Source organism: Aspergillus versicolor, assembly GCF_001890125.1.
Source record: "Aspergillus versicolor CBS 583.65 unplaced genomic scaffold ASPVEscaffold_1, whole genome shotgun sequence".
Classification (NCBI taxonomy): Eukaryota; Fungi; Ascomycota; class Eurotiomycetes; order Eurotiales; family Aspergillaceae; genus Aspergillus; species Aspergillus versicolor.
In genome coordinates, this window is record NW_024467524.1 from 647303 (window position 1) to 669622 (window position 22320).

A 22320-nucleotide genomic window follows, 5' to 3' on the forward strand; every position below is an offset into this window, starting at 1 on the left:
AGGAAAAAAGGAAATGGACGAGCGGGGAAGAGTCGATAGATCCTAGTTATATCACCACCTACAGGGCCAGGCCCAGGTATCGCAGTGGCCGAGTCTCTGAAAGTTACCAGTGGTGGGAAAGATAAAGTAAACGGACGGATTGTGATTAGGGGGACAAGATACGTTACTTATCTCTGATGAAAGACGGAGCAGCCTGGAGATACGGGAAATGAGACGATGTCACGATGCATAGAGGGGGCCTGCAACCACAGGAACCCCGCAACACACTCACCGTATGATCACTCCTCTGCCTCTCCTTCTCTTTATTTCTGCCTTTCCCTTCATCTGCTTGATCGCCCTTCAAAGACCCAAATCTAATTATCAACATGCCTCTCATCATTGATATCCACACCCATGTCTATCCCCCGGCATATATGGAAATGCTGAGGGCACGAAAAACAGTCCCATACGTCCACGACCCATCCAACAATAAAGACCCACGACTGATTATTCTATCATCGGACGATGATCCCTCAATACCTATAGACCAGCGCGGTCGCCCAGTCGACTCTTCCTACTGGGACATCAACGTCAAGTTAGCGTTCATGCGCCAGCACGGAATCAACTGCAGTGTGATCTCTCTCGCGAATCCCTGGCTCGACTTCATTGAACCGAGCGAAGCCCAGATATGGGCGGAGAGAATCAACAATAATCTCGAAGAGACCTGTGCGGGGGCGAACAAGGCCGCTGACCCGAGAAATGCCCTAGCGTTTGACCAGAAGGAGACGTTATTTGCAATGGGTGCTTTACCTCTAAGTGCCCCCAGCTCTGATGTTGTTGTCAATGAGATAAAACGGCTCAAGACGCTCCCACATTTACGCGGCGTGATTATGGGTACGTCCGGACTAGGACAAGGACTAGACGATGCGACACTTGATCCCGTTTGGCAGGCGCTCCAAGATACGGACACACTAATGTTTCTACACCCGCACTACGGCTTGCCAGATGAGGCCTTTGGGGGATCCGATGCGACGAGTCGATATGGCCATGTGCTTCCTCTGGCGTTAGGGTTTCCGCTCGAGACTACGATTGCAGTAACGCGGATGCTCCTCTCGGGAGTGTTTGATCGCTTTCCACGGTTGAAAATTCTCCTGGCGCATTCTGGCGGTACTCTTCCTTTCCTTGCTGGGCGTATCGATAGCTGTATTCATCATGAGCGCAAGTTTATTTCTGGTGGAGGTGACGTCCAGGGTCCCCGAAGGAGTGTATGGGATGTGCTGAAAACAAATATATATCTGGATGCTGTGGTTTATGGAAAACCTGGCTTAGAGGCAGCAATGGCTGCGTCGGGAGCGGATCGTCTTCTCTTCGGTATGTCCAAATATTCGTATCTAAGATACGAATTACTGATCAAATTATAGGAACCGACCATCCGTTCTTCCCTCCACTTGACTCTAAAGAGGGTGACTGGCCGAGTGTGACGACCAACTACAAGGCGATCCATTCCACGTTTGACACGAATTCTGAGACGGTAGCCGACGTTCTAGGTGGAAACGCCGCACGCATTCTAAATTTGAAAAGATGAATTGCTGGGTATTATTTGCTCTAGATAGTGCAATACAGTAAAACGACAACATAAGAAGATAACGGGGGGCATTGCATGTATATAGATATAGTATTACCGAAAGAGAAAATAACAGGCCCCATCGTATTATAGGCTACATGCTGCCAGTGTCATGGATAACTGTTTGTAGTCAGTATATCATCGCATCCCAGGAGCCCCCAGACCTGTTGTATATACCATTCAGGAATTGGCGAGTCGGTAACCTGGTTCTTTGCAAGGAATCTCTCTATGTCAAAGTTCTCAGGAGGTTCAGGACGCTGTAAAAACTGTTCAAATTCCGAGCCTCCACCAAAAACTGCGTGAAAGAGTGTGTTCTGTAACCTTGCTCTGATACCGAATTGGACTTGTCCAGAGGGATTTTCTGGTGATGCAGAATTCAACAAAGGCGGAAAAGTATCAACGGCAGCTAGAGTCCTCTGCAATAGCCAAATTAGGTACCTGGCCTCCGTCTCAGTGCCCCCTAATGACTTGTCATCGAGCTCGGCGTCTATCAGACCGGCAGGGAGTGGCAGTTTGTGAAAATCAGCTCGAAGATCTGGCTGTAGTTCTAGGTCTTGAAAGACGAATACGCATAGAACTTTTCCAACACGGCTTAACAAGACGTAAAGGAATCCCTCCAGTAGCCGTTGGTGCATAGGGCAGGTTGGGTTGAGAGATGTGATCATTCGGTCCAGTAATGAAGTCAGCTTTATCGCTTTTTCATCCGCAGCGCTCACTTTTGTTCGATTCGACGTCTTTGCTCGTGTCTGGATATGATAATCTGTTATAGGTGTAGCGGCCGGCGTTGGTATCCTCTTGCAGTATCTCTTTAACGTGTTGATGGCTGCTTCATATAAGCAAACTACATGGTAAATGAGCAGTGCCTCCTCCTGCCTCGAGTCTCCAGTATTGGGAAGCTTGGTGAGGGCTAGTAAGAGGAGTGTAATGGAAAATTCGATGGCTCGCAGACTCAGACAGAAATGTGACAGTGTGGCTTGTGCCGGGGTTTGGTACTTGGACCTGTCTCTTTGGGTCTCTTGTGGAACTATGCTGACGAGCTCATTCTCGCAAGTCTTGCATAAAGAAATAGCAGTTCGGGTAATACTCGGAGTATCCCGCTTCTGCAGAGCCTTTTGAAGAAGATAGAGCTGTCTCACAAAAGGACTCGTAGCTTGACGGAAACTCCACTGTCAGTATATATGAGAGCCGACTGTGATGTCTACTTACACCCGGAATCGTCGGAAAGAGTGATGACACCATCATATAATATCTCGACTTCTGCAGCAAGAGAGCGTTTCATAAGCTGTCGCTGTTTCTTGGTTTGTTTCTCGGTAGGTTGGTTAATAGTGTCCTTGCGCTTCAGCGGCAACTTCACTGCCGGCTTCGTCGGAGTCTCTCCTCGAGGATTTAATTTTGCGGTAAGTGCCTCATTTCGCTCTTCGAGCTCAAAAATGCGGTCTAGTAACTTGCTCTGCTCCACCTCCGATCTCTCGTACGCTTGCCTCCAGAACGAAACGCCGTCAAAGAATTTATCGGGCGACTGGAATGCTTCTGCCGTTTTTGAGGGTTTGATTGACTCCCGAGTTTGTAATATGTATTCTGATGAACTGATTAGCTGCAGGCTTTACCAGAGAATTCGAAGACAGGATAGGGACCTTTGATGTCAACCCCTACTGGTTTCAGCTTGACAATGGCCAGAGCGAGGGCTATTTGAGCAGAAGACGGCGAGGAGACGCACTCCATTGCCCTGAATGGGTACACTTTGCTCTAAATCCCAAAGTGAAGAGGTAATCTATGCGACAGGAGCGAGAGTCAAATCAAGAACAGCTTGGCAAACCCGAACTTAGGCACTGAAGAACATAGCTCACCCGACTTCAAGAAATGTGTAAGGGAACAGGGCCATCTGGGTATCCTGCCGTTTGGCAATTCGAAATCGAAAAAGGAAGGAGCAGACCTGGGCGGGTGCCTTCCCGACTCGACGAGCCCATCCAAATCACTGCTACCATTAGAGGGCTGGGGCGCTTATAGGTCTCCTGAGAACGAGTAAAGTCTTCACTTGTAAAATATTTTCGTAGTAGAGTTTTGCTTCGTCTCATATACCTTTTGTTGTCTCTGACAGTCTTGACTCTGCACTTTGTTTATATTAGGCGGGTCTGATACTTCTACTGCCCATAGCATAAAAAATGTGAACCTACCACATAGTTAGCTCAACGTCGCTTCTCGTAGTAAAAATCGTCTTTTCCGCTATGAATAGTTTACCGTCATACAAGCAACGTATTAGTAATTGCACTCCTCGCCTGGGCATGTTTCAAAGGGAGAGAGAACCGTAACTTAGGCATAAGCTGCCGAATCCTCCCCCCACAAGATCCACCGCGTAGCCCACGCTGGCGATCCACTTCGCGCGCATCTCCAACGTCACCTCTTTCTTCTCTGTTGCCCTCTTGCAAAAACAATGCTCGACATGAACCCGCAAACCCTCGTTTCACTCGGCTTTGTTATCGCCGCTATTTTTCTTTTCTGGACGTTATCTTCCACCACCACGTCGCCTTTCGCCCGCACATTCCCGCTGCTGTACAACAAGCGAATATGCTTGTTGATCGCGCACCCGGACGATGAAGCCATGTTCTTTGCGCCGGCTCTACTCGCCTTGACGAAGCCAGAACTTGGCAATCACATCAAAATTCTCTGTCTTAGCAGCGGTGCGCTACAATTCCACTCCCCCTGTTCTCCTCCACCTAGGTGAGGTGCCGGAAAACTAACGAGGGATCTTTCACAAAATAGGAGACGCCGACGGCCTCGGGCATATCCGCAGAGACGAACTCACGAAAAGCGCGAAACGCCTCGGGATCCGAAACGACTCGGACGTCCTTGTTCTCGATGATCCGCGGTTCCAGGATAGCATGTCAATTGAGTGGACGAAAGCCGACGTCACGGCATTACTTACTGCAACTTTCGCACCAGACAACAACATCGGCAGCACAAAAGCCACGCGCAAGAAGAATAAAGATAGCCAGCCCGCTCCAAACGCAACGATCGACGTTCTTCTCACCTTCGACGCGGGCGGGATAAGCAATCATTTGAACCACCGCTCGCTGTATCACGGCGCGCGACACTTCCTGACCACTCTCATGAAAGACGCGCCGGGTTATTCATGTCCCGTAACTATGTACACGCTTACCACGACAAATCTGCTGCGGAAGTATATAGGAGTATTTGATGCGCCATTTACGATGGCGAAGGGGGTATTGGATGGGCTTTTTTCATTCTTCTCTGGGAAGAAGGGCTCGGGGAGGAAGGAGGGTTCGCCGTCAAGGATGCTGTTTGTTAGCTCGGTGGGGGAGTGGATGACGGCGCAGTCGGCTATGGTCAAGGCACATAAGAGTCAGATGGTCTGGTTCCGGTGGGGTTGGATTGGGATTGGCAGGTATATGGTTGTTAATGATTTGAAGAGGGAAGGGGTGTGACGTACTCTTCCTCTCTTGCTACGGAGGTGGTAAGCCATGGTATACCTACGTTGGATGTACAGTACATAGATTTACAAAAACATGTGGAATACAGTTGGATATATATAATACTCAACAAGTCCATGTCTTCTTTAGTAGAATGCTCTAGAATTTACCGCAAACAAATTGGTCTAGCTAACCGGACATGCTTTGCAAGTGAGATTTCACCTGGAATGAAAATAGAGACATCAAGATTGTGATACAAGCCATGAGTTTCTGGATTTAAATCGGGGTATTTTGGTGTGCGCCAAACAAAAAGCAACGCAGCGCACTATCAGATGATCAAACACGGGCTCTGAGGAGACAATGTTACGCTATATCGTTGGGGGCAGATTACACCAACTCCGCGCAAATAGACAAGTCAAAAACGAAAAGAAGGGAAAAGTCCACAGGATCAGTTGGGGTTAAACGACAAATTAAGAGAGAGTCGCGTTCGCTGAACCTGACTCATAGTATTCATCGTCCTTGTTCTTTACTTCATAGCAGGGCCCAAATGTCTCCTTAAGCATTTTATCCTTCTGCTCGCGTGAAAAAGACGCCAGATGAACCCATTGCGCAGGTGTGGGAGCTGGGACATATCCGTTCTCAATATTACCATGCATTTTCTCATTGATATGATTATCAGGACAAATGCCCTCGTCATAACTCGGTGAGCCGGGATAATAATCATGGACTTCCAAGGGAACGGGTTCAAATAGTCGCTTGAGCAAAGGAGTTTGGAGGTCTTCGGGGCTTATGCTTCTGCGGAATGAAGTCCATATGATATCGTCCTCCAGCTCGATATCATAGTCTGGGTCCGGAGTAAAATCGTCGTTGATTGAGGGTCGGCGAACTTGTATGGTTCGTTGGGTGGTCACACGGCTATGGCCGAACTTGATGGGGCCATGGAATTGGATTTCGCCTGAATGTGTCCAGCAGCGAATTGCGTCTGGAATAAAGTCTCTCCATTCTTCAAGGAACCGAGGTAACAATTGCCGTTCCCAAGCTCTCCAGTTGGGGCGAATCCAACCAGTTTTAAAGATAAGGAGGCGCGCGAGACGTTCGATCATGCTTGTCTGCTGCATGACTTGAAGCCGAAGAACATCGTAGGAGTGTACGGCATCCGCAAATGCTCGTGAGCGTAGAATCCGGGGATCGATATGTTTGCCATTGACGCCAGGGTGTCGTAAGTACGACTCGACCATTCTTCGCGCAGTTATCTTCTTCCGTCTTGTCTCATCCATGATCTGGTATGCAGCACGCATTTGATTTAAAAAAATTCTCACATGACAATAGTACCATGCAGGTATCGCGAGCTTTGTATGCGTTTCCACTGTTGGTTTCACATTGTGCTCCTTTGTCATCTTATCGAACAAATCTAAGAGAACATGAGTGTGAAGCGGGCCTCCTTCTAGATATTTCTCGTTGGTTTTGGTACGGCGTGATAAGATAAAAGCCCACTCAAACAATTCGGCCCAGACTGAGTGTGGAACTTCTATGTCATAAGATTTGGAAAGATGCTCGACAAGCCGCATTGCAGTGAAGATATCATTGTTTGAACCAAACGCATGGACTACCGCACTGAGAAGGCGACCCGATGGGTATAAAGGTGAGGTGCGCTCGTACTTGGTGACTTCGCCAGGGTAATGCGTCGTCAGTAAGTCAACGTCGACGTTCCAGACGGTTTTCAGAAGATCCCTCAACGTGGTCTTGTTTCCGACACGAGCGGATGCCAGAAGAAGGTTTATCATGGTCGTTTCAGTACCTTCGATGCCTGCCTCTGTCATCTCATCAAATATATCATTCACTTCTTTTCGTACACTCCGGGTTGCAGTCCCAAAGCCCCCAAAACCGGAATCTCCAAACTTTCGCTTCTTATAGTAGTAAGGCGTTACACGGAGGCGGTATTTTTCTCTACCAGTGTAAGCAGAATTCCAAACCTTGGCTTCCATATACTGGTTGTAACAGTGGATGTCAGGGAGGATCCCGTCCCGCTTCATGGAATGCCAGATGTGATCTGCCATCACCGCGTCGCCCAGAGACCGAGCGCAGTCAAGAAGATGAGAGTATTCAGCAAGGCCCAGAGTAGAACCTGCCGATCGCCGTACTCTAACAATAGACGACAGATTTCTAACAAAATCATTGAAGATCGCGTCCTGGGACTTGAATTGTTTGAGCTCGACGGTGTATGGGTGTAGCGGTCGGTGAAGTGCTTTGAAGGGCTCAATAAAATATGCGGGAGAAAGGCAGTTGAATGCTTCCGTAAAGACGCTTTGTGGCATCGTAGCAACTAATTCTGCGTAGTCATAGTTAAGTAGAGCAGCCATTATCAGGTCAGGTTGGCCGCTTTCCAACGTTGAATAGAGTTCCCTTTCCAGGGCAGTCCGGTCAACGTCAACGTTGTCCAGACCGGGTGCTTCATGGTTTGGATGTTTATGGGAAATAATAGTGCTTTCCGGCGGAAGATTGCTAACATTGGCCTTTGGAAGGAACCCAGAGCTCCAGGAAGCCAGAGATCCGCTGGTGTTAAACCATCGTGCCAACTGAGGGGTAGAAGCTGCAATAGGACGCAGATTATGGGAGTGATGACGGATGGAAGGGCGACACGAGGGAAAGAGAAGGTGAGAGGCCAGGCCCTCGCAGCGACCAGCAATCACCCGCATTGAGAACGCCTAGTGTTGCCTAGTAGTAATCTGGGAGCGAAGGCGAGGAGGGTAGTTGGGGGAGAAAACAGGAGAAGGCATGGCCAGGGGAGAAGTGAGGAGACGCCAGCACACCCTTGTTCATTATTAGAGCTAATATTATGATTACAGCTAGGCAGGCAATGTAACGAGGCCTTGTGCTCCTCCCTGTCAGGTGCAAGTGCCATGTAATTCATGTCAAAGCGGCCGCTGGGGGTCTGGGGAAACTGAGGGGGCCGGTCGCACTAACGCCCTAGTGGTCTTGGCCAGACTAACCTTAGAACGGTTAGAAGACCTGCTGCTTTCCTATCCGATCGTTCTGGCGGAATTTTGCCTGTGCAGCCCTTCACCACTCCCCTTCCTTTCAACCTCTCCCTCTGCGATAAAATGGCCGACACCGAGGGTGCAGGCGCCTCCTCCGTCTCTGAACCGCTGGACTTGGTCCGCCTCTCTCTCGACGAGATTGTCTTTGTCAAGCTGCGGGGTGATCGCGAACTCAAGGGTCGTCTACACGTGGGTCTATTGTCGCATCCAGCCACATTCAAGCCTCCTGTTAATACTCAATTCATTTATAGGCTTATGACAGTCACTGCAACCTAGTGCTGGGCGAGGTTGAGGAGACAATATACGTGGTCGAGGAGGACGAGAACGAGCAGGAGCACATTCGCGTGCGTTGACATCCCTTCCTGCTCACCGCGTTTGTCGCGACATCGTGACGAGTAAATTTTTGTCTAACGTTTTATTTTCACCTTTAGACGATCAAAAAGCAAGAAGAGATGCTGTTCGTTCGAGGTGCGTTGTCATCTTCCGTGGCCTTCTGTGGTGTCAACTAATTCGCCCAGGTGACTCGGTTGTCCTAATTTCTCCCCAAGCCTGATCAATTCAATATTGAGACACAATGGATACAATAAGTCTAGAATGACAAGCACCAGCTGCGAGTCACTAACCGCAACGAGTCCCCGACTTGACGAGTCATGAGGATGGGACAACGAATCTGGCGATGGCCCAGACAAACTTAGAAGATAACCGGACATGGTCTTCACAGTGGTGATGACTCCCACGCACTGTTGCTTTCCTTAGGTTCACCTGGATTTGTGGTGCTCTGGGAGCATAAATCATGTGAACCATAGGGTCGATGGCGATATGTTTCCTTCGGAGGTTAATTGTTAGAGTATTAGTGAATAAATTACAAAATCCGAAGGCCAAATTGTAGCAAGTCACTCTCTCCGGCTTTCAGAAGGAACAGCCTTTGGTTGAGTCAGTCCCAGCCACCTTTGTCAGTTGATGCACCCGTTGTTGTGCCCCAGGAGGCTGTACTTTGTTGGTTATGACTCAAAGACACCGTGACTCGCGGGTGCTATCGATAAAGCTTCCCCATCATTTCTTCCTGTCATATTTAACTCGCCTCATACCTCCCCTGCACTCTACAGTTACCTCCAACCCAAATCAATCAATCATTCACATATTTTATATTCTGTTTTTAACTCCTATTCGGGGAGAATGATCGTACGAATACGTGTTTGAATACGCCGTAGGCGACTCTTCATTTCCGACCGTCTTAGTTCAGCACCCATATACACTTCACTTACGAGCTATTCTTACACTACCGCACCTATACTTATTTACGAATTCATTCAATCTTTGCGCATAAATTACGGATCATGCGATCGGACGCCCTGAAACCGTCCCTCGAGGACAGGCGAAGGGGTGAGCTCGTAAGTTGACTCTTTTCCTACTACCCCTCATTCTGGCCCCTCTGTTAACAATCCACCCTGCGCCAGGCGCTCAGCGAGTTCGCGGAATACGCGGACAAGCAACAGTCACTCCGCGCCACCCAAACGGCACCTCTAGACAATGGTACAAGCAACCAGCCTGCCGGGCATGAGGATCATGCCGAATTGGAGATACTTGACCAGCTTGGCCTATCCGATGACCCCAAAACAGTCAAGTTGAAGGACCTTCTCCTTAGCCCGGATGATAAGTCCGACGAGAATACCAAGGTCCTTGCTGAGATTCTGCAGAACCGCATTGATGAAGGCCATGGGGAGACCATTTTCGACCTCGGAGTTGAAGATGGCGGAGAGTCTATGTCACTCACTCTTGGCCAGTGGAATACAGCGCTACAGCGGCTGCAAGAAGCGGCAACAACCATTACTGCACACTGCCGTATCCTTCTAACCTACAATGTTGGCGGGCCCGAAGAGACGCGTACTGCGAACGACCGAATAAAGGGTGCATGTGCCAAAGTGCTTATTCGGCAGCCTGCGCAAACGCTAGAGGAAATGGCAGAGATACGCATGGCAGTCGTGGGCAATGTTGATGCCGGTAAGAGTACCATGCTTGGAGTACTTGTGAAAGGGGGACTGGATGATGGGCGAGGTAAAGCTCGGGTGAATCTCTTCCGCCACAAGCATGAAATCGAGAGCGGCCGGACCAGCTCCGTGGGCTTGGAGATCATGGGATTTGACGGCCATGGAGAAATCGTGAGCAGCTCACAGGGACGCAAGCTTTCTTGGGAGGAGGTGGGGAAACGTTCTGCTAAGGTTATCTCGTTCTCTGATCTGGCGGGTCACGAGCGCTACCTGCGAACGACCGTCTTCGGCATGCTGAGCAGCAACCCTAACTACTGTCTCCTAATGGTTGCAGCCAACAACGGCCTTATTGGGATGAGTAAAGAGCACTTGGGAATTGCCTTGGCTCTGAATGTGCCCGTCATGGTCATCATAACCAAGATTGACATATGCCCTCCACATATATTGCAGGAGACTATCTCCCAGTTGACCAAGATCCTCAAGTCCCCTGGTGCTAGGAAGATCCCAATATTTGTCAAGAATATGGAAGAGACCATCAATACTGCAGGGCAATTTGTTTCTCAGCGGATATGTCCCATTTTTCAAGTCTCTAATGTCACTGGAGAGAATTTGGAACTTGTCCGGACATTCCTGAATATCCTTCCCTACCGCGGGCATTATAATCCCGATGCGCCTTTCGAATTTTTGATTAACGACACGTTCTCTGTTCCTCATGTCGGGACTGTTGTATCTGGAGTGGCAAAATCCGGAGTGATTCATGCTGGTGATACCGTACTTGTTGGCCCCGATTCCCTCGGCCAATTCACAACGACTACGATCAAGTCTATTGAACGGAAGCGTATCCAAGTAAATGCTTGCTTTGCCGGACAATCTGGATCATTTGCATTGAAGCGTGTCCGGCGGAAGGAAGTCCGGAAAGGCATGGTTGTGCTCAAGAAATTGGACCAGCCCCCCAAAGTTTTCCGGGAGTTCGTTGCAGAAGGTATGCTTGTTTATGACTGCTGTTAGATCTTTACTTATTTCGAAATAGTTCTTATTCTGTCGCATGCGACGACTATCAAACCTCGGTATCAAGCAATGCTTCATGTCGGGGCAGTCAGCCAAACATGCTCCGTCATTGATATTGATCGCCCTTTCATCCGGACTGGTGACCGTGCCCTGGTTGCGTTCCGCTTCATGCAGCGACCCGAGTTTCTCGCTCCTGGAGATCGAGTGCTGTTCCGAGAGGGGAAAACCAAAGGCCTTGGCATTGTGAAAAGTGTCGGTTATGACCCAAGCAATCCATTGAACGCTGAGGTGAGGAAGGAGTATGAGCGGAAAGAGAGGCGTTGATTAGTTATGGTTTGGGCCATTTTCATCGAGACTTTCTGTGCAATACATCCGGCTTCTACGTACTTCGCTCCCTGATTCAAATCGCCCATTACTTCCTTCTTTGCGAATAGATTTATGGTACCTAGTGGCTTTCGTTTATTGTCTTAATTTTGGGTTTCTTCCCATGCATCCGGGCTGGCCTGCGTTTGGTGTACGATCCTTGTCGCTACGCGAATCTATTTTTTAGTTTCCTTTTTGTGTCAAACTATACTAGAATCTCAAATTACTTGGATAATACAACCTCAATGAGGACAGAATTGTGGATAGGTTTGCTTCGTTTCCATCTATAATAGGACAAGGGCTTTGTATACGGTGTAGAATGGGCTCCCATGACGATACCCAACTTCCAGATACAATTTAACACGATCAATTTTTAATATTCATAGACAATCAGACAATCAATAGTACGTTCACCTTGGTTCAGCGATTGGAAGTCATTATTGGAGATCTCGTGATAAACCAAAATGCACTGCCACTGGGTATGATGTAACAATTGTGGCGTCAATTGTGGCTGGTGTATGTTCCACCATTCGAAGAGCAAGCATGTGCAGCCTGGAATGACGTCTCTGCAAGAGTTGATCTTCAGGGTTGAGAACTTGAGACATTTATTTATTATCGCTGCCCCGTCCAATTTTTGATTTTGCTCTATTCCGTATACATATCACGTTTACTGTACACATTTATACACACAGGGAGAGCATTTATTTTATTTTTATATTGTTTCTAATAACCGCGATACACATTTCGGAGTTGAGCTGATCGCCGACAACATGTCCGCTCTTTTCTCCTTTGTCGGGAAGAAGATTCTCGCAGAGTCTGCGAGGAATCACTTTGGAACGGAGGTGAATTTACCCTGGCACCATTTTGTTTGTACAGAAGCTAACAGAATATGTCTTTCTAGGATCCCTACTTCGAAGAAGTCCCCGCGTCGCGTTTAGGCCGAGCGTTTGGCAAGAAAACACAGAAAAGACGCAAGGCTATCCCGCCTGGTCTCTCTGAGAATGATAGCAAGGTCCTTACACGCGTCAAGCGACGGGCATATAGACTGGACCTCTGCCTTTTCAGTCTTTGCGGCCTTAGATTCGGTTGGGGAAGTGTTATCGGTATATTCCCTTTGTAAGTACACACGCCACCACCATGGAAGCTTGACTCTAACCACATCCTAGCATTGGAGATGCAGCCGATGCCATGTTAGCGTTGATGGTGTTGAAAACCTGCGAAGGTATCGACGGGGGGCTTCCCGCTCGGCTTCGAACACAGATGATGATCAATATTATTATTGACTTTTTCATCGGACTTATACCGTTCGTCGGGGATGTAGCAGACGCCGCATACAAGTGCAACACACGAAATGCCGTCGTTCTTGAGAAACATTTGCGGGAAAAGGGCGCCCGTACAATCGCAAGACAAGAAAGACAGCATGGAACCGACGTTGACCCAAGCTTGCCAAGCGAATTTGACCGATACGATTCAGAGGCCGGCGTTGGTTCACGAAACACGAAGCGTGGGAACGACTCAGTCCGCCGGCAAAAGTCAAAGTCCCGCAAGGGCCGTGGCGGCAGGTCGGCGGCCCAAGAAACCGACCTTGAGAGCGGGAACCTGGACAACCCTCCAGCCCGGGGATGATGAATACCCGGTTTCGGGTATTGTTTTTTTCATGCAACTAGGTGGGACTTTCGAAAATATAATATATATAATCTTGGTGGTTCCGTGTTTTCCAATATTGAGCGCAAACTTTTAATGTCGAATTAGCTTAGTTCTGGGCGAGAGCGTTCGCAAGCGTAACAGAAATTATTCGATGGATGCTTCTCGGAGTCAACAATGAATTGAGATTGGTTGGTCGCCCCTTCAGGGTTGCAAATAACAGTGTCACATAGTCCGCATCTTGATCCATCAGTGGGCATTCGCGACGCCTGAAGCTTATTCGCTGTCCTCGTTACGTTGGACATAACACCTGGATACTTGGCACCCTGGGACGAAACGTAGCGCATCATTAATTGGTCAATAGACAGGTTCTTTGTGAGAATGTTATCCGAGAGAGGAGCGTCCGGGATTATTACTTGGGTGAGTTCCGGGAAGAAATTGGCATAGTTCTGCAATTCTGCTGTAAACAAGTCCCGCAACGGAAAGTTGAATTGCATCCCGAATGGGGACGGTCCGTCAGACACCTGCCACGTTAAGGATGAGCCGCGCCCTTTGGAGACATTAGCTAGCGTCTTCGCAGCCAGTCGGTCATCCGAGTCTCCCCATATAATTCCAACGCAGTTTATGCTCTTAGCAAAGGCGATGATAAGTCTATTGAGTAGGATGGAGTCGACATCGGCGATGGAAGTAGGTGAAGTAATAGACGCACGAAACGCATCAAGGCGTTCTTTCGGAGGCCTTGTGGTATCATCTGCGAAGCTTTGCCCAGCATATTCGGCTAGAATGCGATCCAAACCTGGTACATATTCGAAGACACTGTGGAGAGGAAGGCGGGTGAACGAGGCCAAAGGAAAACGGCACTGGAGCAACTCGAAGGCTTCATCTTGCGGCATACTAGACGAGGAAATACTCGATGGTTCAACAATGAGAACGTGGAGTTCAAATGCTTGAGGGCCGCGGGGCTTCGAAAGCTGTTCTTCAACTTGTGCATGAACCATGTTCAATAGGACCGACGAGGAGAGACCGTACGACAGAGGCAGAAGCACTGGACATGGCCCGGTCCTCGGTAAATCTTTCCGGAGACGATACTTCTCCATGCGCCTAAAGGCCTTGTATCCCACGAATTGTATATAGCAGTCCCTAGTGGGGAGCAATATGATTAGAAAGCGTAAAAAAATTGCGTTGGAAAGAATGGGAAACACACCTGCAAAGAGAGCGGCGCCGAATAGTTAGAACAGCATCCGCATTCTTACAGTCCATGCATGGATCTGACAACTGTTTCCCAGGCATTTTGCGATCTTCACTGAGTTGTAATCAAGCGTTGGAAAAGTGGTGGTGGGGGAGATTTTCCCCGAGGCAGAATTTAAATGGCGGCGATACTGAAGCAACAGAAACAGAAGGCGGTGGGAGTTTGAGCTCGATGATCGTTATTATGCTGGGCGGACTCTCAAGGTGCAGCCTGTCAACCTTACACGCGGCATCTCCGGGCTCCTGTCACAGCTCCATCCCTCGGCGAGTGCTGCTTAACTTTGAATAAGTCTTCGAGTTGCCTGAAACCTCGTTCTTGCATGGTTCATCCCTGCAATATTCTATGATAATACGTCTCAACTAGACTTTAATTTGCTCTTCAGGAGCCCGGTATTGTAGCTCCAATTGTGAAGTCGAAATGAGAAGCTGGATTCGGGCGCTTGGGCTGTCTGCCTTATTGGCAGGGCTAACTCTTGCAAATGAAGCGGAATTGGTATGGCAATTGGACCCCTATGTATCCGATCCTCAGTTTTAACATATCGGTCGCAGACGCAAGACGCCTCCAAACGGTTACAATGTTCGGGCATGTATAGCCGCAAGGCTTGGGGCGGAAATACCGACCCATTCATCCTGACCAAGTTCGCAAAACTACCGACCGATGGTGATTTTGATCCTATTGTTAGTCTTTTGATCTTCGAATGGAGTGATGAAGCTTTGATTGGGAGACGTATATCCGACGATCCCGAGGTATGCGACACATTTCCCTCGTTGCTCAGCAAGGCTGTTTGACTTATTCTCATATTCCAGGACTACAAATCGATTTGCGATCAAGGCAGCGTACAAGACGGATTATGCACCTCCGGCCAACTCGGTTCCTTCCTTCTCGCCCCGAACGCCAGCGATGCCTCTCAATTTCATATACTCTCACAAGGAGTACATCTTAAAAACCCCGAAGCCATTAACTATCCCATAAAGAAGACAGGATACTATTGTGTGAGCACATACGGCTATTCTGGCGACGATTATAGGGGCGTGGTGGAGTTTAGGAATGCGTACGGCGAGCTTCCAGCCGCGCAGATCCCGAAGCTGCCATTTTATGGGGGCCTGACAATCGTTTACGCCGTTGTTGGCTTGTCAGTTCCATTCCACCTCTTTGTCTGCTATAGGTTTAAGATTGGACTAACCGTTCACAGGTACTGGGCCTTCCTATACGTTCAAAACCGCCATGATATCCGTATGTTTTTCGATACGACGGACGCGCATTTGCTAATGAACTTTAGTGCCCGTGCAAAACTACATTACTGCTATCTTGGTGTTCTTGATTTTAGAGCAGTTGATGACATGGGGCTTCTACGGTACGTCGGACCTTCCGATGTCCTGGCACGTGCATTCCTAACATTCGCCAGACTATCAAAACCGACACGGACTAAATGTTGGAGCAAAAGTACTGATGGTTGTCGTTTCTGTCCTCAACGCGATTCGCACCTCCTTCTCGTTTTTCCTGCTTCTTATTGTCTGTATGGGCTACGGTGTGGTCAAGCCTTCATTGGGTCGAACTATGGTATATGTTCGCATTCTCGCCATCACGCATTTTGTATTTGCCATGATTTATGCTATCGCCAGCTTATCCATTACCCCTGAAGCTGCTGGCATCCTCATTCTATTTATTGAACTCCCTCTTGCCGCAACATTGACTGCATTCTACGTGTGGACTTTGAGTTCACTGAATGCAACTATGAAAGATCTGATCGACAGGAAGCAGAAGACCAAGGCGATGATGTATAAGAAGCTCTGGTGGTGCCTCCTCGGTAGCATCATCGTGCTATTTGGGTTCATTTTTATCAATGCTCTTGCATTCGCTAGCCGTTCCGAGGCCGATTTCTTACCCGAACACTGGAAGAGTCGTTGGTTTGTATTGGATGGATGGCTCAGCATTGTCTATTTTGTTGATCTGGCATTCATTGCCTACTTGTGGCGTCCCACTGCCAACAATCGGCGATTTGCGATGAGTGACGAGGTGAGTCATACATACAACTACCACAGTAATTCGGTCTTGATGCTAACACGGCATGCAGCTCGCTCAAGACGACGATGGCTTCGAGATTCGATCCTTCAATGGAGCTTTGGACGAAGAGGATGCCCTTGGTGGCCTGGACGAACAGCCTCCTCATGAACAGCGCCGTGACCTATCACCAGTACCTCCCAAGCCTGTTCCCTCCGCCGCACGAACTCGGGAGTCTCTAGATGCAATGGATTCTGAGACAATCTTCGCCGTTGGTGATGATCCCGATAAATGGACCGATGACGAGGACTCGCCGCGTAACTCGACCGAAAGGAAGGCACTTACAAGAGATATGGATTAAACACTGCTGTATTCTTTCTTCCGGTGGAGCGACTGTCCCAACGAACCGTGACGGCCAGTCGCGCCTTTTTTGTGTATTGATAACAAGCTCCGAAGGTTTCACTTTTCGGCTCACCCCACCGAGGACACATCAGAAAACAGGCTCTTGGATCTTGACTGTATTCGACTTTGGAAGGCATATGGCGGCGTTATGAATGGGATGTTTACAGCTATTATTTCTCTATTTTCTAACGTACTATTTAATATGTCAAGTCTGATTTGGCGATGAGGGATGAACGCCTTTACATTGTACATTGTACGAAATATGTCCTTGTCAGCACTAGTGGCATATGAAAAGAAATATATACAAAATGAAAAAAACATGGTATATACTAGTTTGTATTCCAAATGTTAACGGGTGCATTTAGCTGCCTGGTAGGGCTATCTATTTACAGTCATAAGCCAACCTGAATATTCCCATGGATTTCCGCCCGCCAAAAAATCCCCCCACATCCACCAAAGCACAACAAAGTGGCACAAACACACCATGCGGGGCAGCCCTCTCAGCACCGAAGAGCCGCAGGTAACAGTGGTGTCAAGCTACAACCCAAATCCTTCAAACCAGGACGCGGAATCCTCCTCCAGCGGAAAAAATCTCGCGCAATCCCTGGTCACGCGATGCCGCACTCTCCTCGCCGAACTCGACGCCTTCAAGGCTCTCCTCGCAGAGACGCAACGGAACCCGCAAACCGTTGAAGTCCGGTCCCTACGCTCTAATGCCCTTTCAGAACTGAGAACACTCGAGAAACTGTCTACCCAGCTTGAAGACGCGAGTGCGCGACTTGCAAGCCAAGATGATGAGTCCGAGGAGGCCATAGATATACGGGCGGCGGAATTGAGGGCTGTCCATGCGTTAAGATCGTCGAATTTACCATTCTACGAGGCCGTTTGGACGATTACGAAAAGAACATGTACGGGATTAGTTGCGTTCGGAAAAAGGTTCTACTGGGAGGAGGGGGCGGGGAAAAAGAATTTGGATAAACGGAAGAGTGTGCTTGTGGACATTGTCGCGGATGATGGTGAAGAATGGGTGAAGGTTTCTACAATTTCGGAGACGAGGCTGTTGTTTGAGATGGCTAAAAAGGGTTGGGAGGGGGGTTCGGACATCGATGAAGATGGGGAGGAACGAACCGTTCTACAGAATCATGGCCGTGAGTACGATAGTGACTACGACGACGATGACGACGACGACGACGAGATTGAGTTGCTTAAGCTGGCGAGTGACATGGGTAAAGCTGCAAACCTCGTTAGGGTGAATTACAGGCGACCTCGGCTACGGTTTATGATTCCGAAAATTGTGGAAGGGCAGGTTCCTGAGATTGATGATCTTATAAGAGCTATCCGGAGTCATGGCGTGGTAGTTGTTTGTGGAGAGGACGTGTCTACCGTGCAGACGTTTGATAAAAGCGAACACCCTCTGGCAGAAGCTGTTTCTGTCCAGGACGAGGTTCGAAGTCTTCTTCCAAACCGATTCAAAAGGTTCACGCCCACGCTCAATGTTGATTGCACCCTATTGCTGGCCATCATTTCGGACTTGTCCCATTCCATGGAAATAGCACCCTCCCAACAGCATCATAGGGCGATTAACCGGCAGATTGAGATTGAACGTGAACGACCATTGCTACCAACAGAGCTTTGGCCAGCGATGGAGTCCCACGAGCTGGTGTGCACAGGTGAAGCCGCTCAAAGAATGCGTGAGATCGTGGAGACAATTGGCACCGAAACGGAGAAACAACGGATGACAATTATAATGGGTGATCAGCCCTTCGCTGGTGCAAAGTCAGCATCAATAGTTGAGGAACTTCAAAAAATGTCGGACTATCAGGTACCTGCTCAACTTGGCCTTCCCATCAGGGTAGTCGATGCCAGTAAAGCCCTTGCTTCCGGAAACAAGCAGGCAAAGTTACCTCCGATTGCTCAAAAAGTGGAAGAAATATTGTCTGACATAAATACCAGCGTATTTATGTACGGCTGGGTTTCAGATATTATGACCATAACGAGCAATAGGACGGTGGTCAAGCAAATCGAGAATTTGATCGAAATGCATCGAGATGAGGAAGACTTGATAGGCCCATTAATCTGGGTGTGTGACACGGCGAGGAGTTTGATAGGAAAAGAAAAGGGCCGGAGAGATTAAAAATCCGCCTGTAGAACCGAAATCGGATATACAATTCAGCCCATATACCCTTGAAAGTATGAAATCCTTTGCTGTTGTCTTTTCAAGTGCTATATTGCCGATAGTATTCTTTCTGCGTCGTATCGTTCTGTATGGCTGGTCTGACGTTTTAGACTGCTTTTGAAGTGTCTTCTGGAAGCCAGAAGAAAATGTCTTTGTCCGCAGAAGCGACCATGTTGAATCTCGGATTATACTCAACGACAGCAGTCCGACTGCGATGCGGCAATTTGGTCATCGGCTGCAAAACGAGATTTGCGTCCGGGGTCTGCTGCAAATCCCACACCAACATATCTTGGTGGTCTCCAGATCCTCCAATAACGTACCGACCTTCTGGTGTGAAGCATGCATCTCCTTGTCCAAGGGGCTTTCCCGTAGTTGAAACAGGGGCTGCTCTACCCGGTGAGCCATTCTTACCAACCAAGAAGGCCTTGAGATTGCCTTCGAAAGCGTCGAGGATAAAGTGGCCATGATAGTCTGTCCCAACAAGCAAGTACTTTCCATCATTGGAGAATTCAAGTCGAGTCCAAGCTCGTCCACGCGTCGACGGGGTATATCTTTCTTCATATTGGGCAAGATCAAACGTGGAGAATGGGGATTTGTCGTAGTTTCGGAAGTCATAGAGAAGAACGGATGAGGTAGACTGGGAGGCGATCGCGATCACGGATGCGGAAGGGTCGAAAGCCACGAGATACGGGGTCGAAAGCTTCAGTTTGCCTTGTGCATGCCTGGAGCTCAGATCCCAGATTGCAATTGTGTCATCCTTTGAACATGAAATGACTGAATCGCTTCCCGGGGATAGAGCCAAGCACGTCACTTTATCGGTATGTCCCGAGAAGTAGCGTATATACCCTTCGCTGTGCAAGTCGAGCAATCGCAAAGAATCTAATTCAACAGTTAGCAGACGACCATTGTGGCCCGATAATAGCCAACATACCATCAACTTTTGTACTTGCATGGAGGACCTGGCGGGAATGATGGGTGAACCTAGCCAAGTGCGCACCGTATTTCTTGCTGGGAACCGACTTCGTCATTGTACCACCCTTGACATCAAAAATTTGAATAATGTCATCATCGCCAGCAGTGACAACAAACTCGCCCTGGTCATCGAAATCAAGCGATGTTATGAAGCTCTCTTGCTTTGTCGGCTTGAACACCTGGGTAAATAATTCAATTAGACATGAAGGTAAAGTGAGGAAAATGTCAATCCCACCTTCGCAGGCCGATAGCTACGAATGATATCCGATACCTTCTGGGTTTGCTGAGCTCCTTGCTGCTGCAGCTGAAGCTGTTGTGGCGTGGACTGGCCGCCGTCCGCCATCTCTAATGGCTAATTGAGTATGGTTCCTGTAGGTCGCTGTAAGGCCAAAGATGGGAATAGCTAGTCAGGTACCAGCCCAGAGCTTCTGGCGCGACAACGTTGTTCCTCTCCGGCGGTTACTGGCGGCGAGAAAAGGGCCTGGTCTAGCCGAGGTCGGACCAGGCACGCTCTGTCGGACCAATCACACAAGGCTCATCTCCATCACCGACATCGCGGAATCGCGGCTGCGCTCTGACATTTATAATTCCAAAAGGCTTAATCCACCACCCTGTCGATTCCCCGCGCCATCCTTTGCTTCATTCGCTCTCTATACAAGTCCCTTGGGGCCTTTCGCCGCTTTATGCTATAAGGGATTTCACATTTATTTGCGCATTTTTCCCATATTACCTGGTCCCCGCTGCCGAAAACCTTGACCGATTCGCCTCCGCTTACGGCGATCATATCTCGAATATCATGTCTACAACGACCGGGTATGCTGCACTCTCGCACGATATAGGATCTTAAAAATAATGTGGCACTGACAATAAGCCGATGAATTTATAGCGCGTTTATTGCCGGAGGTATCGCAGCATGCGGCGCAGTCACCGTGACACACAGCTTTGAAACGGTAAAGATTCGGTATGCCACTCACCACCTCCACCCGGCCGCCGGCTTGATCACAATGCTAATCGCCATATCTCGTTTAGTCTACAATTACAAGGAGAGCTTCAGGCGAAATCCGAGGCCGCGAAGAAATATAAGGGTGTTTTCCATGGCGTGAAGGTCATTCTGCAGAACGAGGGCCCTCGAGGTCTGTTCCGGGGAATCGGCTCAGCGGTATGTTCCCATGACGCTGGAAATAGTGCCATATCAACTGACAAAGTATGTAGTACATCTATCAAGTTCTCCTCAACGGCTGCCGTCTCGGTTTCTACGAGCCTATTCGTGGCGGGCTCACGACCGCTATTTATAAAGATCCGCAAGTCCAATCCCTCGGTGTTAACGTCTTTGCCGGTGCCTCGTCGGGAATCATTGGAGCTGCCGCAGGCTCACCGTTCTTCCTTGTCAAAACCCGCCTTCAATCATTCTCACCTTTCCTTCCCGTCGGCACACAACATCAATACCGGAACTCATTTGACGGTCTGCGGAAGATCTACACCTCAGAAGGGGTTAATGGGCTATACCGTGGAGTAGGGGCAGCCATGGTGCGAACTGGGTTCGGTAGCTCTGTCCAACTACCTACATACTTCTTTGCGAAGAGACGCTTGATTAGGCACCTAGGCATGGAAGATGGTCCAGCCCTTCACTTGGCCAGTAGCACAGCATCCGGTTTCGTTGTTTGCTGTGTCATGCACCCTCCTGGTATGTTAAGACACTTAGGTTCCGGTCCAGTTGCATCCATCTAACTTGTCTCAGATACAATTATGTCCAGAATGTACAACCAAACTGGCAACCTTTACAAAGGCGTGTTTGACTGCCTCTCGAAGACGATTAGAACGGAAGGTATCCTTGCTATCTACAAGGGTTACTTCGCTCATCTGGCCCGTATCCTACCTCACACTGTAAGTACTGTCAATAATTTTGCAATCAAACAACTAACACGTTCCAGATCTTGACTCTTAGTTTGGCCGAGCAAACCAATAAGCTCATGCGCAGGGCCGAGGACAGGTTCCTCTCAGACTCACTCAAGGCCAATCTTTAAGAGTTGGAAAAATTGATTCACCATACCCTCAGACAGTGGAAAGCACAGAGTAGACAAACCGGCATTCGCAATTGGCGCATGGAATGTATATAAACACCTTTTTTTTTTTTTTAAAGTTCTTGCCGCCCTATTGATCAATGTTCTAGAAATTGGTGTATTAGGTTAGTTAATGCATCCAGGGATACATTTCAATACCAGTGCAGTTTCATCTAGACGGAGGTCAAGCAGGCCGGGGGGCATGTTCGAGCTCGCGTGGACGCGTCCTGGAAACATTCACAATCATGATGATCCCGATTCCCGAGCAAGCTGAAACTGCTCCACTTTCATTCCGGCATGCGGCCAAAAAACTGGGGTCGTTGTTGATCTACCCTACTATGACAACTAACTTCTTGACCTAAGCCGTAAATCGGCGCGTCGTCCATGG

The 22320-nt window shown here is 48.7% G+C and overlaps 12 protein-coding genes across 12 annotated transcripts; 8 read left to right on the top strand and 4 right to left on the bottom strand.

Annotated features, from left to right (window-relative positions):
• Nucleotides 1-365: 365 nt before the first annotated feature.
• On the top strand, nucleotides 366-1564 carry ASPVEDRAFT_48295 (amidohydrolase family protein; the record flags this gene model as incomplete). Its single annotated transcript, XM_040813983.1, has 2 exons — nucleotides 366-1350; nucleotides 1401-1564. The coding sequence occupies 2 exons, from the start codon at nucleotides 366-368 to the stop codon at nucleotides 1562-1564; spliced, it is 1149 nt and encodes a 382-aa protein (XP_040661782.1).
• Nucleotides 1565-1632: 68 nt separating this feature from the next.
• ASPVEDRAFT_35337 (uncharacterized protein) lies at nucleotides 1633-3805 on the bottom strand. Its single transcript, XM_040810972.1, has 5 exons — nucleotides 3451-3805; nucleotides 3238-3374; nucleotides 2810-3181; nucleotides 1781-2753; nucleotides 1633-1723 (listed from the first exon to the last, which is right to left on the bottom strand). Exons 2-5 carry the CDS (start codon nucleotides 3323-3325, stop codon nucleotides 1714-1716), a joined length of 1443 nt encoding a protein of 480 aa, XP_040661783.1. The 5' UTR covers nucleotides 3326-3374; nucleotides 3451-3805; the 3' UTR covers nucleotides 1633-1713.
• Nucleotides 3806-3930: 125 nt separating this feature from the next.
• On the top strand, nucleotides 3931-5151 carry ASPVEDRAFT_35338 (PIG-L family deacetylase). The gene is made up of 2 exons (XM_040810973.1): nucleotides 3931-4281; nucleotides 4364-5151. The coding sequence occupies exons 1-2, from the start codon at nucleotides 4035-4037 to the stop codon at nucleotides 5044-5046; spliced, it is 930 nt and encodes a 309-aa protein (XP_040661784.1). The 5' UTR covers nucleotides 3931-4034; the 3' UTR covers nucleotides 5047-5151.
• On the bottom strand, nucleotides 5143-8192 carry ASPVEDRAFT_35341 (uncharacterized protein). The gene has a single exon (XM_040810974.1). It carries the CDS (start codon nucleotides 7725-7727, stop codon nucleotides 5502-5504), a length of 2226 nt encoding a protein of 741 aa, XP_040661785.1. The 5' UTR covers nucleotides 7728-8192; the 3' UTR covers nucleotides 5143-5501.
• ASPVEDRAFT_35342 (U4/U6-U5 snRNP complex subunit LSM3) lies at nucleotides 8042-8993 on the top strand. Its single transcript, XM_040810975.1, has 4 exons — nucleotides 8042-8258; nucleotides 8321-8413; nucleotides 8501-8537; nucleotides 8588-8993. Exons 1-4 carry the CDS (start codon nucleotides 8133-8135, stop codon nucleotides 8620-8622), a joined length of 291 nt encoding a protein of 96 aa, XP_040661786.1. The 5' UTR covers nucleotides 8042-8132; the 3' UTR covers nucleotides 8623-8993.
• A 413-nt stretch (nucleotides 8994-9406) lies between these two features.
• ASPVEDRAFT_119726 (putative GTP binding protein (GTPBP1)) lies at nucleotides 9407-11389 on the top strand (the record flags this gene model as incomplete). The annotated part of the gene is made up of 3 exons (XM_040805729.1): nucleotides 9407-9460; nucleotides 9527-11039; nucleotides 11088-11389. 3 exons carry the CDS (start codon nucleotides 9407-9409, stop codon nucleotides 11387-11389), a joined length of 1869 nt encoding a protein of 622 aa, XP_040661787.1.
• A 503-nt stretch (nucleotides 11390-11892) lies between these two features.
• ASPVEDRAFT_23052 (DUF4112 domain-containing protein) lies at nucleotides 11893-13054 on the top strand (the record flags this gene model as incomplete). The annotated part of the gene is made up of 4 exons (XM_040809515.1): nucleotides 11893-11907; nucleotides 12121-12270; nucleotides 12330-12544; nucleotides 12595-13054. 4 exons carry the CDS (start codon nucleotides 11893-11895, stop codon nucleotides 13052-13054), a joined length of 840 nt encoding a protein of 279 aa, XP_040661788.1.
• Nucleotides 13055-13176: 122 nt separating this feature from the next.
• ASPVEDRAFT_121415 (uncharacterized protein) lies at nucleotides 13177-14362 on the bottom strand (the record flags this gene model as incomplete). Its single annotated transcript, XM_040805884.1, has 2 exons — nucleotides 13177-14212; nucleotides 14277-14362. 2 exons carry the CDS (start codon nucleotides 14360-14362, stop codon nucleotides 13177-13179), a joined length of 1122 nt encoding a protein of 373 aa, XP_040661789.1.
• A 183-nt stretch (nucleotides 14363-14545) lies between these two features.
• On the top strand, nucleotides 14546-17047 carry ASPVEDRAFT_35348 (putative integral membrane protein (Ptm1)). Its single transcript, XM_040810976.1, has 7 exons — nucleotides 14546-14813; nucleotides 14870-15067; nucleotides 15128-15453; nucleotides 15514-15554; nucleotides 15601-15675; nucleotides 15727-16337; nucleotides 16396-17047. Exons 1-7 carry the CDS (start codon nucleotides 14739-14741, stop codon nucleotides 16681-16683), a joined length of 1614 nt encoding a protein of 537 aa, XP_040661790.1. The 5' UTR covers nucleotides 14546-14738; the 3' UTR covers nucleotides 16684-17047.
• A 161-nt stretch (nucleotides 17048-17208) lies between these two features.
• ASPVEDRAFT_77802 (uncharacterized protein) lies at nucleotides 17209-18858 on the top strand (the record flags this gene model as incomplete). Its single annotated transcript, XM_040816446.1, has 1 exon — nucleotides 17209-18858. One exon carries the CDS (start codon nucleotides 17209-17211, stop codon nucleotides 18856-18858), a length of 1650 nt encoding a protein of 549 aa, XP_040661791.1.
• A 148-nt stretch (nucleotides 18859-19006) lies between these two features.
• On the bottom strand, nucleotides 19007-20215 carry ASPVEDRAFT_121941 (WD-repeat containing protein SWD2; the record flags this gene model as incomplete). Its single annotated transcript, XM_040805934.1, has 3 exons — nucleotides 19007-19779; nucleotides 19832-20051; nucleotides 20108-20215. 3 exons carry the CDS (start codon nucleotides 20213-20215, stop codon nucleotides 19007-19009), a joined length of 1101 nt encoding a protein of 366 aa, XP_040661792.1.
• Nucleotides 20216-20472: 257 nt separating this feature from the next.
• Nucleotides 20473-22297, top strand: ASPVEDRAFT_181301 (putative mitochondrial oxaloacetate transporter (Oac)). Its single transcript, XM_040808875.1, has 6 exons — nucleotides 20473-20685; nucleotides 20759-20833; nucleotides 20902-21031; nucleotides 21085-21556; nucleotides 21611-21756; nucleotides 21804-22297. Exons 1-6 carry the CDS (start codon nucleotides 20669-20671, stop codon nucleotides 21894-21896), a joined length of 933 nt encoding a protein of 310 aa, XP_040661793.1. The 5' UTR covers nucleotides 20473-20668; the 3' UTR covers nucleotides 21897-22297.
• Nucleotides 22298-22320: the final 23 nt, after the last annotated feature.

Coding starts and splice junctions, on each gene's coding strand:
- ASPVEDRAFT_35341 (XM_040810974.1), bottom strand. CDS start 7,727: ATGCGGGTGATTGCTGGTCGCTGCGAGGGCCTGGCCTCTCACCTTCTC.
- ASPVEDRAFT_35342 (XM_040810975.1), top strand. CDS start 8,133: ATGGCCGACACCGAGGGTGCAGGCGCCTCCTCCGTCTCTGAACCGCTG. Junction 8,414..8,500: donor ACGAGCAGGAGCACATTCGC/GTGCGTTGACAT, acceptor TTTCACCTTTAG/ACGATCAAAAAGCAAGAAGA. Junction 8,538..8,587: donor AGAGATGCTGTTCGTTCGAG/GTGCGTTGTCAT, acceptor TAATTCGCCCAG/GTGACTCGGTTGTCCTAATT.
- ASPVEDRAFT_35337 (XM_040810972.1), bottom strand. CDS start 3,325: ATGGAGTGCGTCTCCTCGCCGTCTTCTGCTCAAATAGCCCTCGCTCTG. Junction 3,182..3,237: donor AGTAGGGGTTGACATCAAAG/GTCCCTATCCTG, acceptor TCAGTTCATCAG/AATACATATTACAAACTCGG. Junction 2,754..2,809: donor TCTTTCCGACGATTCCGGGT/GTAAGTAGACAT, acceptor GTTTCCGTCAAG/CTACGAGTCCTTTTGTGAGA.
- ASPVEDRAFT_35338 (XM_040810973.1), top strand. CDS start 4,035: ATGCTCGACATGAACCCGCAAACCCTCGTTTCACTCGGCTTTGTTATC. Junction 4,282..4,363: donor AATTCTCTGTCTTAGCAGCG/GTGCGCTACAAT, acceptor TTCACAAAATAG/GAGACGCCGACGGCCTCGGG.
- ASPVEDRAFT_181301 (XM_040808875.1), top strand. Junction 21,032..21,084: donor TCCGGGGAATCGGCTCAGCG/GTATGTTCCCAT, acceptor CAAAGTATGTAG/TACATCTATCAAGTTCTCCT. Junction 21,757..21,803: donor CCCGTATCCTACCTCACACT/GTAAGTACTGTC, acceptor AACACGTTCCAG/ATCTTGACTCTTAGTTTGGC.
- ASPVEDRAFT_35348 (XM_040810976.1), top strand. CDS start 14,739: ATGAGAAGCTGGATTCGGGCGCTTGGGCTGTCTGCCTTATTGGCAGGG. Junction 15,068..15,127: donor GTATATCCGACGATCCCGAG/GTATGCGACACA, acceptor CTCATATTCCAG/GACTACAAATCGATTTGCGA. Junction 15,555..15,600: donor TCAAAACCGCCATGATATCC/GTATGTTTTTCG, acceptor AATGAACTTTAG/TGCCCGTGCAAAACTACATT.